Source organism: Leucoraja erinacea, chromosome 1 (genome assembly GCF_028641065.1).
Source record: "Leucoraja erinacea ecotype New England chromosome 1, Leri_hhj_1, whole genome shotgun sequence".
Classification (NCBI taxonomy): Eukaryota; Metazoa; Chordata; class Chondrichthyes; order Rajiformes; family Rajidae; genus Leucoraja; species Leucoraja erinaceus.
The window spans coordinates 136,667,885-136,681,087 of NC_073377.1; the positions used below are offsets into that span (position 1 = coordinate 136,667,885).

Consider the following 13,203-nt stretch of genomic DNA (forward strand, 5'->3'; position numbering starts at 1 on the left):
GTTGTGTGTGTGTGCGTGTGTGTGTGTGTGTGTGTGTGTGTGTGTGCGTGGTTATGTGTGTGAGTGTGCGTGTGAGTTTGTGTGTGTATATGTGTGTGGGGTGCGTGTGTATACGAGGGTGTGTGCATGTTTGTGCGTGTGTGTATGTGGTTGTGTGTGTGTGTGTGTGTGTGCATGTGTACATGTGTGTGCGTGTTTATGTGTGTGTGTGTGTGTGTGTGTGTGTGTGTGTGTTTGTTGTGATGGATGACCAGTGTTCACCAGCCGGCGGAGGTAGGAGAGAGGGAGAGAGAGGGGGAGGGAGAGGGAGAGGGAGCTGGGAGAGGGAGAGGGGAGGGGAGAGGGAGAGGGAGAGGGAGAGGGAGAGGGAGAGGGAGAGGGAGAGGGAGAGGGAGAGGGAGAGGGGAGGGCAGGAGAGGAGGGAGAGGGGAGGAGAGGAGAGGGGAGGAGAGGAGAGGGAGAGGAGAGAGGGAAGAGAGGAGGAGAGAGAGGAGAGAGGGAGAGGGAGAGAGAGAGTGGAGATTGAGAGAGAGAGAGAGAGAGAGAGAGAGAGAGAGAGAGAGAGAGAGAGAGAGAGAGAGAGAGAGAGAGAGAGAGAGAGAGAGAGAGAGAGAGAGAGAGAGAGAGAGAGAGAGAGAGAGAGAGAGAGAGAGAGAGAGAGAGAGAGAGAGAGAGAGAGAGGCACAGGCGATGGTTAATACTTGCTGGAGAGCGGTACCTTGAGGATGGGTGCCATGAAGACAGACGCTCCAGTCAGAATGAAGACAATGATGCCAGTCACACGCTGTTCCCTGGAAACAGACCAAAAAACAGGATGAGCGGACTCAAATACGCTGACATTACAAAGCAGAATCAACAACTACAGCCTGCCTGCCTGGTTCACCAAGCTTAAGGATTTAGCTACAGTATGTTGCCGCAACTCTATCGAATTTCTACAGGTCATCACTAAAACCAAACTTCCATTGACTCCATTTATACCTCACGCTGCCTCGGCAAGGCCCACAACATAATCAAGGACCAGTCTCACCCCGGTCACTCCCTCTTCTCCCCTCTCCCATCGGGCAAGAGGTACAGAAGTATGACAACGCACACCTCCAGATTCAGGGACATTTTCTTCCCAGCTGTTATCAGGCAACTGACACATCCTACCACCAAGTAGAGTGGTCCTGATCTCCCATCTACCTCATTGGAGACCCTCGGTCTATCTTTAATCAGACTTTACTGGACTTTATCTTGCACTGAACATTATTCCCCTTATCCTGTATCTGTGCACTGTGGACGACTCGATTGTAATCATCTTGATTGCACTTTTCTTTGGACAACACACAACAAAAAGCTTTTCACTGTACCTCAGTACAGGTGACAAAAATAAACAAAACTGAACACTAATGGTAGAGAGGACATTGATTGGTTGGATCATGGGCTGCTTCAGTAACTCAAACGCCCAGGAATGAAGATCACAGAGAGAGGTGGACACTGCCTGGTGCACCATGGGTACTCACCTCCCTACTCTGCGACAACCCCCTCCGCTCACGAGACAGTCTCTAACAGAACAGCACAGCCTGGGAGATCAATAACCTTCCTGTAGCAAAGTCTCACCAATGTTCTGTGAATGATCACACATTCACACTAGTTCTATGTTATCCCACCTTCTCATCCACTCCCTACACACGAGGGGCAATTCATATTCATATGTTCTAGGAACCAAATTAGGCCATTCGGCCCATTAAGTCATGGCTGATCGATCTCTCCCGCTCAACCCCATTCTCCTGCCTTCTCCCCATAACCTCTGACACCTGTACCAATCAAGAATCTATCTATCTCTGTCTTAAATATATCCAATGACTTGGCCTCCACATCCGGCTGTGGCAAAGAATTCCACAGATTCACCACCCTCTGGTTAAAGAAATTCCTCCTCATCCCCATTCTAAAGGTACATCCTTTTATTCTGAGGCTGTGCCCTCTGGTCCTAGACTGTCCCAACAGTGGAAACATCCTCTCCACATCCACTCTATCCAAGCCTTTCACTATTCGGAAAGTTTCAATGAGGTCCCCCCTCATCTTTCCAAACTTCAGCAAATACAGGCCCAGTGCCGTCATTCACTCATCACACGTTCACACTAGTTCTACATATCCCACTTTCACATCCACTCTCTACACACTAGGGGGGCAATTTACAGAGGGCCAATTAACCAACAACCCCCCATGTCTTTGGGATGTGGGAGGAAACCGGAGCACCCAGAGAAAACCCACGGGGTCTCAGGCCTCCAGTCCAAAAAACAACCTTCCACCATCACTCTCTGCTTCCTTCCATGAAGCCAATTTTTTATCCATTCAGCTATCTCTCCCTGGACCCCATGCGATCTAACCTTCCAGAGCAGCCCACCAAGGGCACCTCATCATATGCTAATATTCTGGCAACATCTTCATAAATCTGTCTATGCACATGCAATGCATCTACAAACAGGTTTTTATTAAATCAAAGACCAAAAGACATACGAGCAAAATTAGGCCATTCAGCCCATCACGTCTACTCCGCCATTCAATCATGGCTGATCTATCTCTCCCACCTAACCCCATTCTCTTGCCTTGTCCCTGCAACCATTGACACCCTAACTAATCAAGAACAATCTCTGCCTAAAAAACTCTAATTGACTTGACCTGCACAGCTGTCTGTGGCAATGAATTCCACAGATTCACCACCCTCTGGCTAAACAAATTCCTCCTCATCTCCACTTTGAAGACACATCCTTTTATTCGGAGGCTCTGCTCTCTGTTTCTAGACTCTCCCATTAGTGAATGTTTTATTGAGGTCCGGAGGTCCTTCTAAACTCCAGCGAGTGCGGGTCCAATGCCATCAAACCCCTGCACCTGCACCTCACCATACTAATCCAGATGATAATAAACTCACCGGGGCTTGGCTTGTGTCCTAACGTACTAATAAGCAACTGCAGATGCTGGTTTGCACCAAAGATTGACACACAGTGCTGGAGTAACTCAGCGGGTCAGGCAGCATCTCTGGAGAACATGGACACAGAGTGCTGGAGTAACTCAGCGGGTCAGGCAGCATCTCTGGTGAACATGGATAGGAGATGATTTGGGTCAGGACCCTTCTCTAGACAGTTTATGGGGGTGAGATGAGGCACTGCAAACTCCCCCCTGTCCTCGCTCCTCCCCCCTTGTCCCCCTTCCTCCACTAACAGCAAGTCAACCAGTTCCACAGTTCACAACGATGTATCTCCCTTGGGATCACACCGTCCCTAGCCAACAATCAGCTTTCAGGGAACCCCCCTGCCTGGGGTCATTAGTTGCCGCCCTTATTTGCACCGGTCTTTTCTTTCCCCCCGTTACACCCCCCCCCCCCAGAAACAGTCTGAAGAAGGGTCCCGACTGGAAACATCACGTATCCATGTTCTCCAGCGATGCTACCTGACCTAAGATAAACACACAAAGCTGGAGTAACTCAGAGCGTCAGACGGCATCTCTATAGTAAAGGAATAGGCGACATTTCTGGTCGAGACCCTTCTTCAGAGGTCTCAACCCAAAGCATCACTAATTCCTTCTGTCCAGAAATGCTGTCTGACCCGCTGAGATACTCCAGCTTTTTGTGTCTATCTTCGGTGTAAACCAGCATCTGCAGTTTTTTCAAAGCTGTCTGACCTGCTGCGTCACTCCAGCACGTTGTGTCTATGTTTGGCTTGTGTCCTCCTATGTCCTGGTTGGGAGTTAGTGACAGTCAGACCTTTGGATCTAAAACTTTAGTGATGCAGCGCAGAAACAGGCCCTTCGGCCCACCGAGTCTGTGCCGACCAGCGATCACCCTGTACACTAGCACTATCCTACACACTAGGAACCATTTACAATTTACAGAAGCCAATTAACCTACAAAGATGCACGTCTTTGGAGTGTGGGAGGAAACCGGAGCACCCGGAGAAAACCCGCGCAGGTCACGGGGAGAACGTACAAACTCCGTATAGACGGCACCCGTAGTCAGGATGGAACCCGGTTCTCTGGTGCTGCGAGGCAGCAACTCTACCGCTACGCCACCGTGCTGCCTGTCATTATATACTTGCGCCCCTCGCTCGCCGCTCAACGCAGGTGGAGGCTGACTTTACCTGACCCCCAGGAACTTGGGTAGCTCTCCGGGTGCTGATGTCTCCGTCTCCATCTTCAAGCTGTCGATGTGGGCGATGGAGATCACGGTAGCTGCCACGTACCAGGGCAGGCCCATGAATGAGCACAGGGCCATCAGGATGGCCACCAAGAACAGATCCAGGTGATAGCCCGCACCTTTCTGCAAGACAAACAGACACAACAGGCTATGAGGAAGTGTCCCAACCCAAAACCTGCCTCAGTCATATTAGCCAAAGACGGACACAAAAAACTGCAGTCACTCAACGGGTCAAGCAGCGAGCGTCTCTGGAGAACATGGACACAGTGCTGGAGTAACTCAGCGGGTCAGGCAATATCTCTGGAGAACATGGACACTGAGTGCTGGAGTAACTCAGCGGGTCAGGCAACATCTCTGGAGAACATGGACAGTGCTGGAGTAACTCAGTGGGTCAGGCAGTATCTCTGGAGAACATGGACACTGAGTGCTGGAGTAACTCAGCGGGTCAGGCAACATCTCTGGAGAACATGGACAGAGTGCTGGAGTAACTCAGCGGGTCAGGCAGCATCTCTGGAGAACATGGACATGGTGACATTGCGGGTAGACACCTTTCAGAACAGGGAGAGGTTGGATTGTTTCCTCTGGAACACCATAGTAATATATAAAATTATGAGAGGCGTAGATGGGGTAGACAGTCAGAACCTTCTTCCCAGGATTAAAAATAACTAAAACGAGAGAATATAGCTTTAAGGTGAGTGGGGGGAAGTTTAAAGGAGATATTTTACACAGAAGGTGGTGGGGGCCTGCAACGCGCTGCCGGGGGTGGTGGTGGAGGTAGATACCATAGTGGTGTTTAAGGGACTCTTATATATGCAGGGAATGGAGGGATGTGGATCATGTGCAGGCAGAGGAGATTAGTTTAACTGGGCATCATGTTCAGCACGGACATCGTGGGCCGAAGGGCCTGTTCCTGTGTGGTACTACTCTATGTTCTAAGGTTTGGTATAAAGGTGCACACAAGAGAGATGTCAAGGTATTTGGAATGGTTCATCAATGGTGGTTCACCTTCATCATGGAGCCACGATCTTTGGTTTAGTTTAGTTTATTGTCACGTGCACCGAGGTACAGTGAAAAGCATTTATGTTGCGTGCTATCCAGTCAGCGGAAAGACTGTACATGATTACAATCAAGACGTCCACAGTGTACAGAAACAGGATAAAGGGAAGAATGTTTAGTGTAGGATAAAGTCGCTGTGGCAGGAATCTGTTTCAAGAGGTTGGAAGAGATGGTAAGTTGAAGAGACGAGAGACTTGTGAACGGTCCAGAATCGCAGCCCACCACAGAGCCAGGCCACTACCAGATTGGGTATACATGGTCAGGTGAGGACGGCAACAGGAAGGACAAGTTCCTGCCTCCTGCACTCACTCACAGCCACAGCAGCTGATGTCTCACCTGGAACAGACCTGACCCCAGCAGATTCACCAACTGTGCAGGAAACAGGCCTCGCGCCACACACAGCACGCATCCAACCCACCACCGCACAACATGCTTTGTGCCAGAGCTCTTGTGAATACAGGAGCTTCATCTGAAACAATCACATTTAGTCATGGGTGGAAACGAAAATGCTGGAGAAACTCAGCGGTTGAGGCAGCATCTATGGAGAAGGGTCTCGACCCGAAAAATCACCCATTCCTTCTCTCCAGAGATGCTGCCTGTTCCGCTGAGTTACTCCAGCACTTTGTGTCTATCTTTGGTGTAAACCAGCATCTGCAGTTCCCTCCTGCACATGCTAGTTTTATCACAGTACCTGTTTATCCGGGTGTGATCTCAGAAAGTCCTCCAGCAGCTTATTCTGGGCACTGATTTCAACATTGCTGTACCTTCCTCACCCTTGACTCCCGCCCATTAGCGGGGAGATTCCCGGGCTGTCACACCCCTTGAGAGGGACTTTGCCTGATCCTGTTGAGTAGAATACTTTGTTCTCTTCCATTTCCCATGAATTCTCCACACTCCCAGGCAGAGTCAAGCCATCCTTGAGATCTCTAGTGACAGCCTGCAGATTTGGCCCCAGTCCTGGTGTCACATGCAGCGGGAGCTGGCAGCCAACAACAGCCCAGGAAAGTTTTACACAGATCAGTGGCTCTGAAAGAACGTGATAGTGGATGAAGGCCGGTCAACAACAGGGAAGTGGGGTCGAGTAAAGAGCGTTCACGTCGATCGCGGCCCTGTTTCCACCAATCTTTCCACCACCACGCACAAGAAGCGACAATACAGACACTATTGTATGCAGATGCCCAGAAGTGTGTCCAGCTCTGGCTGAACAACTTCTAATCTTGTGTGTGGACTCGTATAAGAAGAAGAACAAAAGGAAGTAAGGGAGCCTATCAGAGCCAGGCTGATGATGGACCTCCATTGTGTACAGTTTTGGTCTCCCCATTATGGACATAGAGGTTGGCACGGTGGTAGAGTTGCTGCCTTACAGCGCTAGAGACCTGGGTCCCATCCTGACCACAGGTGCTGACCCCATGCTGCCCCCATTACCAGGCTATACCCTGTGGTCATGTGTTGCATTTAAGTGTTCCACTCCTTGGAATTTAAAGAGTGACATTGTCCAAGTTTTCCGACAGGTGAAGGAGTTCATGGTGTTGGCAGAAGGAACTATACTCAGTGTTTGGAACACTCAACCCACAGCTCAGTTTACTTTAGTTTACTTTAGATGCAGCCCGGAAACACTGATTCCGCGCCGACAGGCGATCCCCGCACATTAACACTATCCTACACACTAGGGGCAATTTACAATTCCACACAAGCCAATTGACCTACAAGTGTGGGAGGAAACCGGAGCACCCGGATGAAAACCACATGGTCCCTTTCCAATCAACTTTAGCCAGCTCCTCTCTCATGCCTCTGTAGGCACCTTTACTCAACAGTAATTCATACACATCTGATTTCATCTTCTTTTTCTCAAACTGCAGGTTGAATCTTAGCATATTGTGGTCACTACCTCCTGAGGGTTCCTTTACCTAAAGCTCCCAAATCAAATCTGGTTCATGACACAATACCAAATCCAGAATTGCCTTTTTCCTGGTAGGTTCAACTATAAGCTGCTCTCAGAAGCCATCTCGTAGGCACTCTAAAAATTCCCTCTCTTGGGGTCCAGTACCAATCTGATTTTCCCAGTCTATCTGCATATTGAAATGCCCCATAACCACAGTAAAATTGCCTTTCTTACATGCCAACTGTATCTCCTGATGTAACTTGTGCCCTACTTGCTGGCTACTGTTTGGAGCCTGTAAATAACTCCCTTCAGGGTGTTTTTACCTATGGGCCGAAATCCTGGGGGGAGGGGGGGGGGGGAGCTAAAATCTCAGCTTTTCGCAAGACAGTGGGGGTGTCACTGTTAAGCGCTTGTTAAAAGTTTCTATTAACACCGTATTAACACGATGTGTCACCAATTGTGTTTTGACCTCCCAAAGCTGTCTGATGTGAGTACAATTACCATTTGAACTAATTTGATGTATTAGTGGATGGGAAAGATTTTAAAGGGTCGGGTAACTAAGGAATTGGTCGAATGAGTTTCCTGGCTGGCTTGCAAGTAAGTCACGTTATTTAGTGTGTTTTTCCCATCTCTCTCTTTCTCCTCCTTCCAAGGTTGGTTCTTCTGTTTGCCTTTATTTGCTTAAGTGTTATTTATCACAGCTATTGTAGCTTTTGAAAGATTCAAGCAAGTATCAGAAGCTTTCTAAGTGCTAAATCAGCCCATTCGCGAGGCCTTTCACCGCCCGGTGCGGCTTAAAATCAAATTGCTACATCGAGGCGATCGAAGCTCCCGATGTTGAAGCCCCCCGCGGCTGATGTTAAGCCGCGCCGGGCGATGAAAGGCCCCACGAACGGGCCGATTCAAGCCCCACGATTTATGGCACACGAAGCAGCTGTTGCAGGAGTTCGGAGTCGGTCACCAACCAGGTCAGCTCCCGATGTTACCGTCCACAGGGACTACGGTCAAAACCTCCGAAGCCTCGCGTGTGTGTGTGCGCGTGGCCGCCAAGGAATTATCCCCCCCCCCACCCCCATGTTTTGATAGTGATTTCCACCCGTTTTTACCCTTGCAGTTTCTTAACTCTACCCGCAAGGATTCTACATCTTCTGATCCATGTTCTCCAGAGATGCTGCCTGACCCGCTGAGTTACTCCAGCACTCCGTGTCCATGTTCTCAAGAGATGCTGCCTGACCCGCTGAGTTACTCCGGCATTCTGTGTGTATCTTTGATGTTGGCTACTTTCCCGAGGCAGCGTGAAGTGTAGATGGAGTTGATGGGAGGGTTTGGTCTGCATCCACAACTCACTGCAATTTATTGTCGAGATTGTTCCACACATTATTGGTGCTGGGCTTGACTGAATGAGCCATTTTACGATCAATGCAGAGTGGAGCAGGATTAACAACTCAATATGAGTTTTATATATGAGGAAAAGATGGAAATGGAAGCTGTGGAATAGGCGGAAGGCTGACACAATGCTGGGGGTGAAGTTGGATTTCTGGGAGGTGGTCTTGGAGGTGAGGATGCTCCTCAAACTGCAGAGCTTCCTGGACAATACTGTTCACCCCCTCCATGACATACTGGTGAACCTGAGGAGTATCTTCAGCAACAATATGAAGAAAGACTGGATAGACTCGGCTTATACTCGCTAGAATTTAGGAGATTGAGGGGGGATCTTATAGAAACTTACAAAATTCTTAAGGGGTTGGACAGGCTAGATGCCGGAAGATTATTCCCGATGTTGGGGAAGTCCAGGACAAGTGGTCACAGCTTAAGGATAAGGGTGAAATCCTTTAAGACCGAGATGAGAAAAACATTTTTCACACAGAGGGTGGTGAATCTCTGGAACTCTCTGCCACAGAGGGTAGTTGAGGCCAGTTCATTGGCTATATTTAGGAGGTATTTAGGAGAATACATGTGGCCCGTGTGGCTAAAGGGATCAGGGGGTATGGTGAGAAGGCAGATACGGGATACTGAGTTGGATGATCAGCCATGATCATATTGAATGGCGGTGCAGGCTCGAAGGGCCGAATGGCCTATCCTGCACCAATTTTCTATGTATTTATGTATTCCCGGGGACGTGTTGTGAAGTGTTTGGAAGTCATACTCCTGCCTTTTATCCAACAGCAATCTCCCCAGTTGTTCTGGGCTGCGCAGCCACCTCCCCGATGACCTCACTGTTCCAGAGCCAAGGCTGAAGTGTTTAAAGTGGGCTTGTACTTTGGGAGTTTTGCACTGTAGCGTGGAGCAGTCCCGGGATGGTGGGACTGTCATATGCTGAGAGAATGGAGTGGCTGGGCATGCATACTCTGGAATTTAGAAGGATGAGAGGGTATCTTATTGAAACATATAAGATTATTAAGGGTTTGGATATGCTAGAGGCAGGAAACATGTTCCTGATGTTGGGGGAGTCCAGAACCAGAGGCTACAGTTTAAGAATAAGGGGTAGCCATTTAAAACGGAGACGAGGAAACACTTTTTCACACAGAGAGTTGTGAGTCTGTGGAGGCCGGTTCTCTGGAAACTTTCAAGAAAGTGCTAGATAGGGCTCTTATAGATAGCGGAGTCAGGGGATATGGGGAGAAGGCAGGAACGGGATACTGATTGTGGATGATCAGCCATGATCACATTGAATGGCGGTGCTGGCTCGAAGGGCCGAATGGCCTACTCCTGCACCTATTGTCTGTTGTCTATTGAGTCGTGTGTGGGAGAGGGACGCTGGAGGGAGGGAAGGTTTATCAAAGAAAACTACATCAAAGATGAGCCTCTGGGAGAGGTTGGGCAGGGTAGGACTGTATTGCTTGGAGGGCAGGAGGATGAGTGGTGATCTTACAGAGGTGTATAAAATCACAAGGGGAATGGACATGGTGAATGTGCAGTATCTTTTACCCCAGCAACATAGAACTGCATGGAGCAGTACAGTGTGGAGGAAGGAACTGCAGATGCTGGTTTATACCGAAGATACACACAAAGTGCTGGAGTAACTCAGCAGGTCAGGCAACATCTCTGTAGAATATGGACACAGAGTGCTGGAGTAACTCAGCGGGTCAGGCAACATCTCTGTAGAATATGGACAGACATCTGACCGACTGAGTTACTCCAGCACTTTGTGTCCATCTTCGGTATTGAACTGTACATCACATAAAGAAGAACAACAACTGCTCCATTTACATAGGGAGGGTCTTGACCCAAAACATCAGCTGTTCATTCCCTCCACAGAGACATAGGTTTGATCCTGACCTCAGATGCTGTCTGTGTAGAGTTTGCACGTTCTCCCTGTAACCACATGGGTTTCCTCTGGCTGCTCCCGTTTCCCTCCACATCCCAAAGACTTACATGTTTGAAGGTTAATTAGCCTTGGTAAATGTATAGGAGTGTGTAGGACCTTCTTCTTCTTCCTGCGTATGGCGTGCACAGCCTAAAGTTGCAGGACAACTTGTTCTATTTGATCTTATTTGATTGTGCACACCAGGTTGATTGCATTCGTCGAAACAACGCAGACCATGTGAAGGTTGCAATCTCCCACCCCAGTGTGTAGGATAGTGCTAGTGTACAGGGTGATCGCTGGTCGACGTGGACTCGGTGGGTCCACGTGTATCTCGAAAGTCCCCTTTAAACGTCCTCTGCAAAATGTCCCTATTGTGTAGAGAGTGGATAAGAATGTGGGAAAACATAGAACTAGTGTGAAGGGATGATCGATCCAACTCTGAGATGTGGGAGGAAACCTGGGCACCTGGAGAAAACCCACGCCGTCCACATGGGAGAACATGCGAACTCCACACCAAGGCCAGGATTGGTCTCTGGTGCTGCGAGGCAGCAGCTCTACTGCTACACTACCGTGCAGACCACTATGTGTGGAGCGGGTACAGACCATCACTCTTCCATCCTCACCACCCCCGGACAGATGACATATGTCGAGCGTTTGATGGCGCTGGGCCTGTACTCGCTGGAGTTTAGAAGGATGAGGGGTGGCCTCATTGAGACTTAGTGAATAGTGAGAAGCCTGGACAGAGTGGATGTGGAGAGGATGTTTCCAATAGTGGGAGAGTCCAGGACTAGAGGCCATAGTCTCAGAAATAAAGGACGTTCTTATAGCAAGGAAATGATGAGGAATTTCTTTCAGAGAGTGGTGAATCTGTGGAATTCTTTGCCACAGAAGGCTGTGAAGGCCAAGTCAGTGGATATTTTTAAGGCAGAGATAGATAGATTTTTGATTAGTACAGGTGTCAGAGGTTACGGGGAGAAGGCAGGGGAATGGGGTTAGGAGGGAGAGATAGATCAGCCATGATTGAATGGTGGAGTAGACTTGATGGGCCAAAAGGCCTAATTCTATTCCTATCACTAATGACCTTATGACCATATGACCCACAGACATGTGAGGCTGACCTTCAGTTTGTGCTCCTTCCTGTTGACGATGACGGCGGTGACCTGCTGGTCCATGAAGATGAGGATGGTGATGAGGAGGGCAGGAAGGCCAGCCGCCAGGCACACCCACCACGGGTTGCCCCCAAATGGCGGCACAAACCACCCTCGCTTTGGGCTCGTTGGCTGCGGGGAGGAAGAAGCAATTAGCAAGATGAATCAGTCAACAAACAAGACCAAAATAACTTTGAGAAGTTACGAGAACTGCAGATGCTGCTTTACAAAAAAAAAACACAAATAGAAGGATATGGATCACGTGCTGGCAGAAGAGATCAGTTTACCACTCGGCATCATGTTCAGCACAGGCATCGCGGGCCGAAGGGCCTGTTCCTATGCTGTAACTGCAGATGCTGGTTTACACTGAAATGGACACAAGCTGCTGCAGTAACTCAGCGGGACAGGCAGCATCTCTGGAGAGAAGGAATGGGTGACGTTTCGGGTCGAGACCCTTCTTATCCATATCGCTCTATTTGTGTGGTAATTTCTTCAGACTGGTTGTGGTGGGGGTGGGGGGAGAGAGCTGGGAGACTGGAGGAGCAGGCCATAGCCCGGCGAGTGATAGGTGGAAACACATGAAGGGAGGCGGTTATGATTAGACAAAGGCCAGAAATGAAAAATGGTCTGAAGAGGGGTCCCAATGAATATGTGGAATTCATTGCCACAGACAGTGGTGGAGGCCAAGTCATTAGATGTTTGTAAAGCGGTTCTTGATTAGGAAGATTGTGAAAGGTTTTGGGGAGAAGGCAGAAGAACGGGTTTGAGAGGGAAAGATAGATCATCCATGATTGAATGGCGGAGTAGACTCAATGGGCCGAATGGCTTAAATATGCTCCTATGTCTCAGGCTCTTATGAATGGTGACTCTGCAGTAAGTATCAGGTTAAAATTATGGCATCAGGCAGGAAATGATTCAGAGTGTTTTAATGAGGATGTTGCCAGGACTCAAGGGTCTGAGCTACAGGGAGAGGTTGAGCAGGCTGGGAGCACAGGAGGATAAGGGAGATCTTATAGAGGTGTATAAAGTCATGAAGGGAATAGATCGGGTAGATGCACAGTCACTAGAGTAGGGGATTGAGAACCAGAGGACATTGTTTAAGGTGAAAGGGAAAATATTTAATAGATCCCAGAGGGGCAACTTTTTTTACACAGAGGGTGGTGGGTGTATGGAATGAGCTGCCGGAGGAGATGGTTGAGGAAGGGAATGGAACAAGACTTAAGAGACATTTGGACATTTTAAGAGAATAGGTTTAGAGGGATAAGAGCCAAACGTGGGTAGGTGGGACTAGTGTAGATGGGGCATGTTGGTGGGTGTGGGCAAGTTGGGCTGAAGGGCCTGTTTCCGTGCTGTATGACTCCATGACACTGGGAAGATACGGAGGGGCACCGGATACACTCACCTTGAACTCGCTTGGCACGATTAGCTTTGGTGTGTCCACTCCAACCAGGGCATCCAGTCCACAGAAGATCAGAATGGCCAGGATGATGGCAAAGTCACTGATGAGCTTTCGGATCTGCGGGATAGGGGGGGAGAGGGGAGGGTTGGGGATGGCGGAGGGGTGGAGGGGGCGGGGAGGGGGAAACACAAGGAGGGAGGTTAACACAAGCAGTACTGAGTGATCAGGGATCACCACATC

The 13,203-nt window shown here is 49.2% G+C and overlaps 1 protein-coding gene across 1 annotated transcript in view; it reads right to left on the reverse strand.

The window, feature by feature from the left end:
- Positions 1-13,203, reverse strand: part of LOC129696731 (electrogenic sodium bicarbonate cotransporter 1-like) — a 214,005-nt gene that overhangs the window by 25,139 nt on the left and 175,663 nt on the right. The window contains exons 24-27 of the mRNA XM_055634903.1: positions 12,967-13,080; positions 11,535-11,696; positions 4,116-4,294; positions 719-791 (exon numbers count right to left, since the gene is read on the reverse strand). Coding sequence (XP_055490878.1) covers positions 719-791; positions 4,116-4,294; positions 11,535-11,696; positions 12,967-13,080 — 528 coding nt within the window. The remainder of the gene's footprint in view (positions 1-718; positions 792-4,115; positions 4,295-11,534; positions 11,697-12,966; positions 13,081-13,203) is intronic.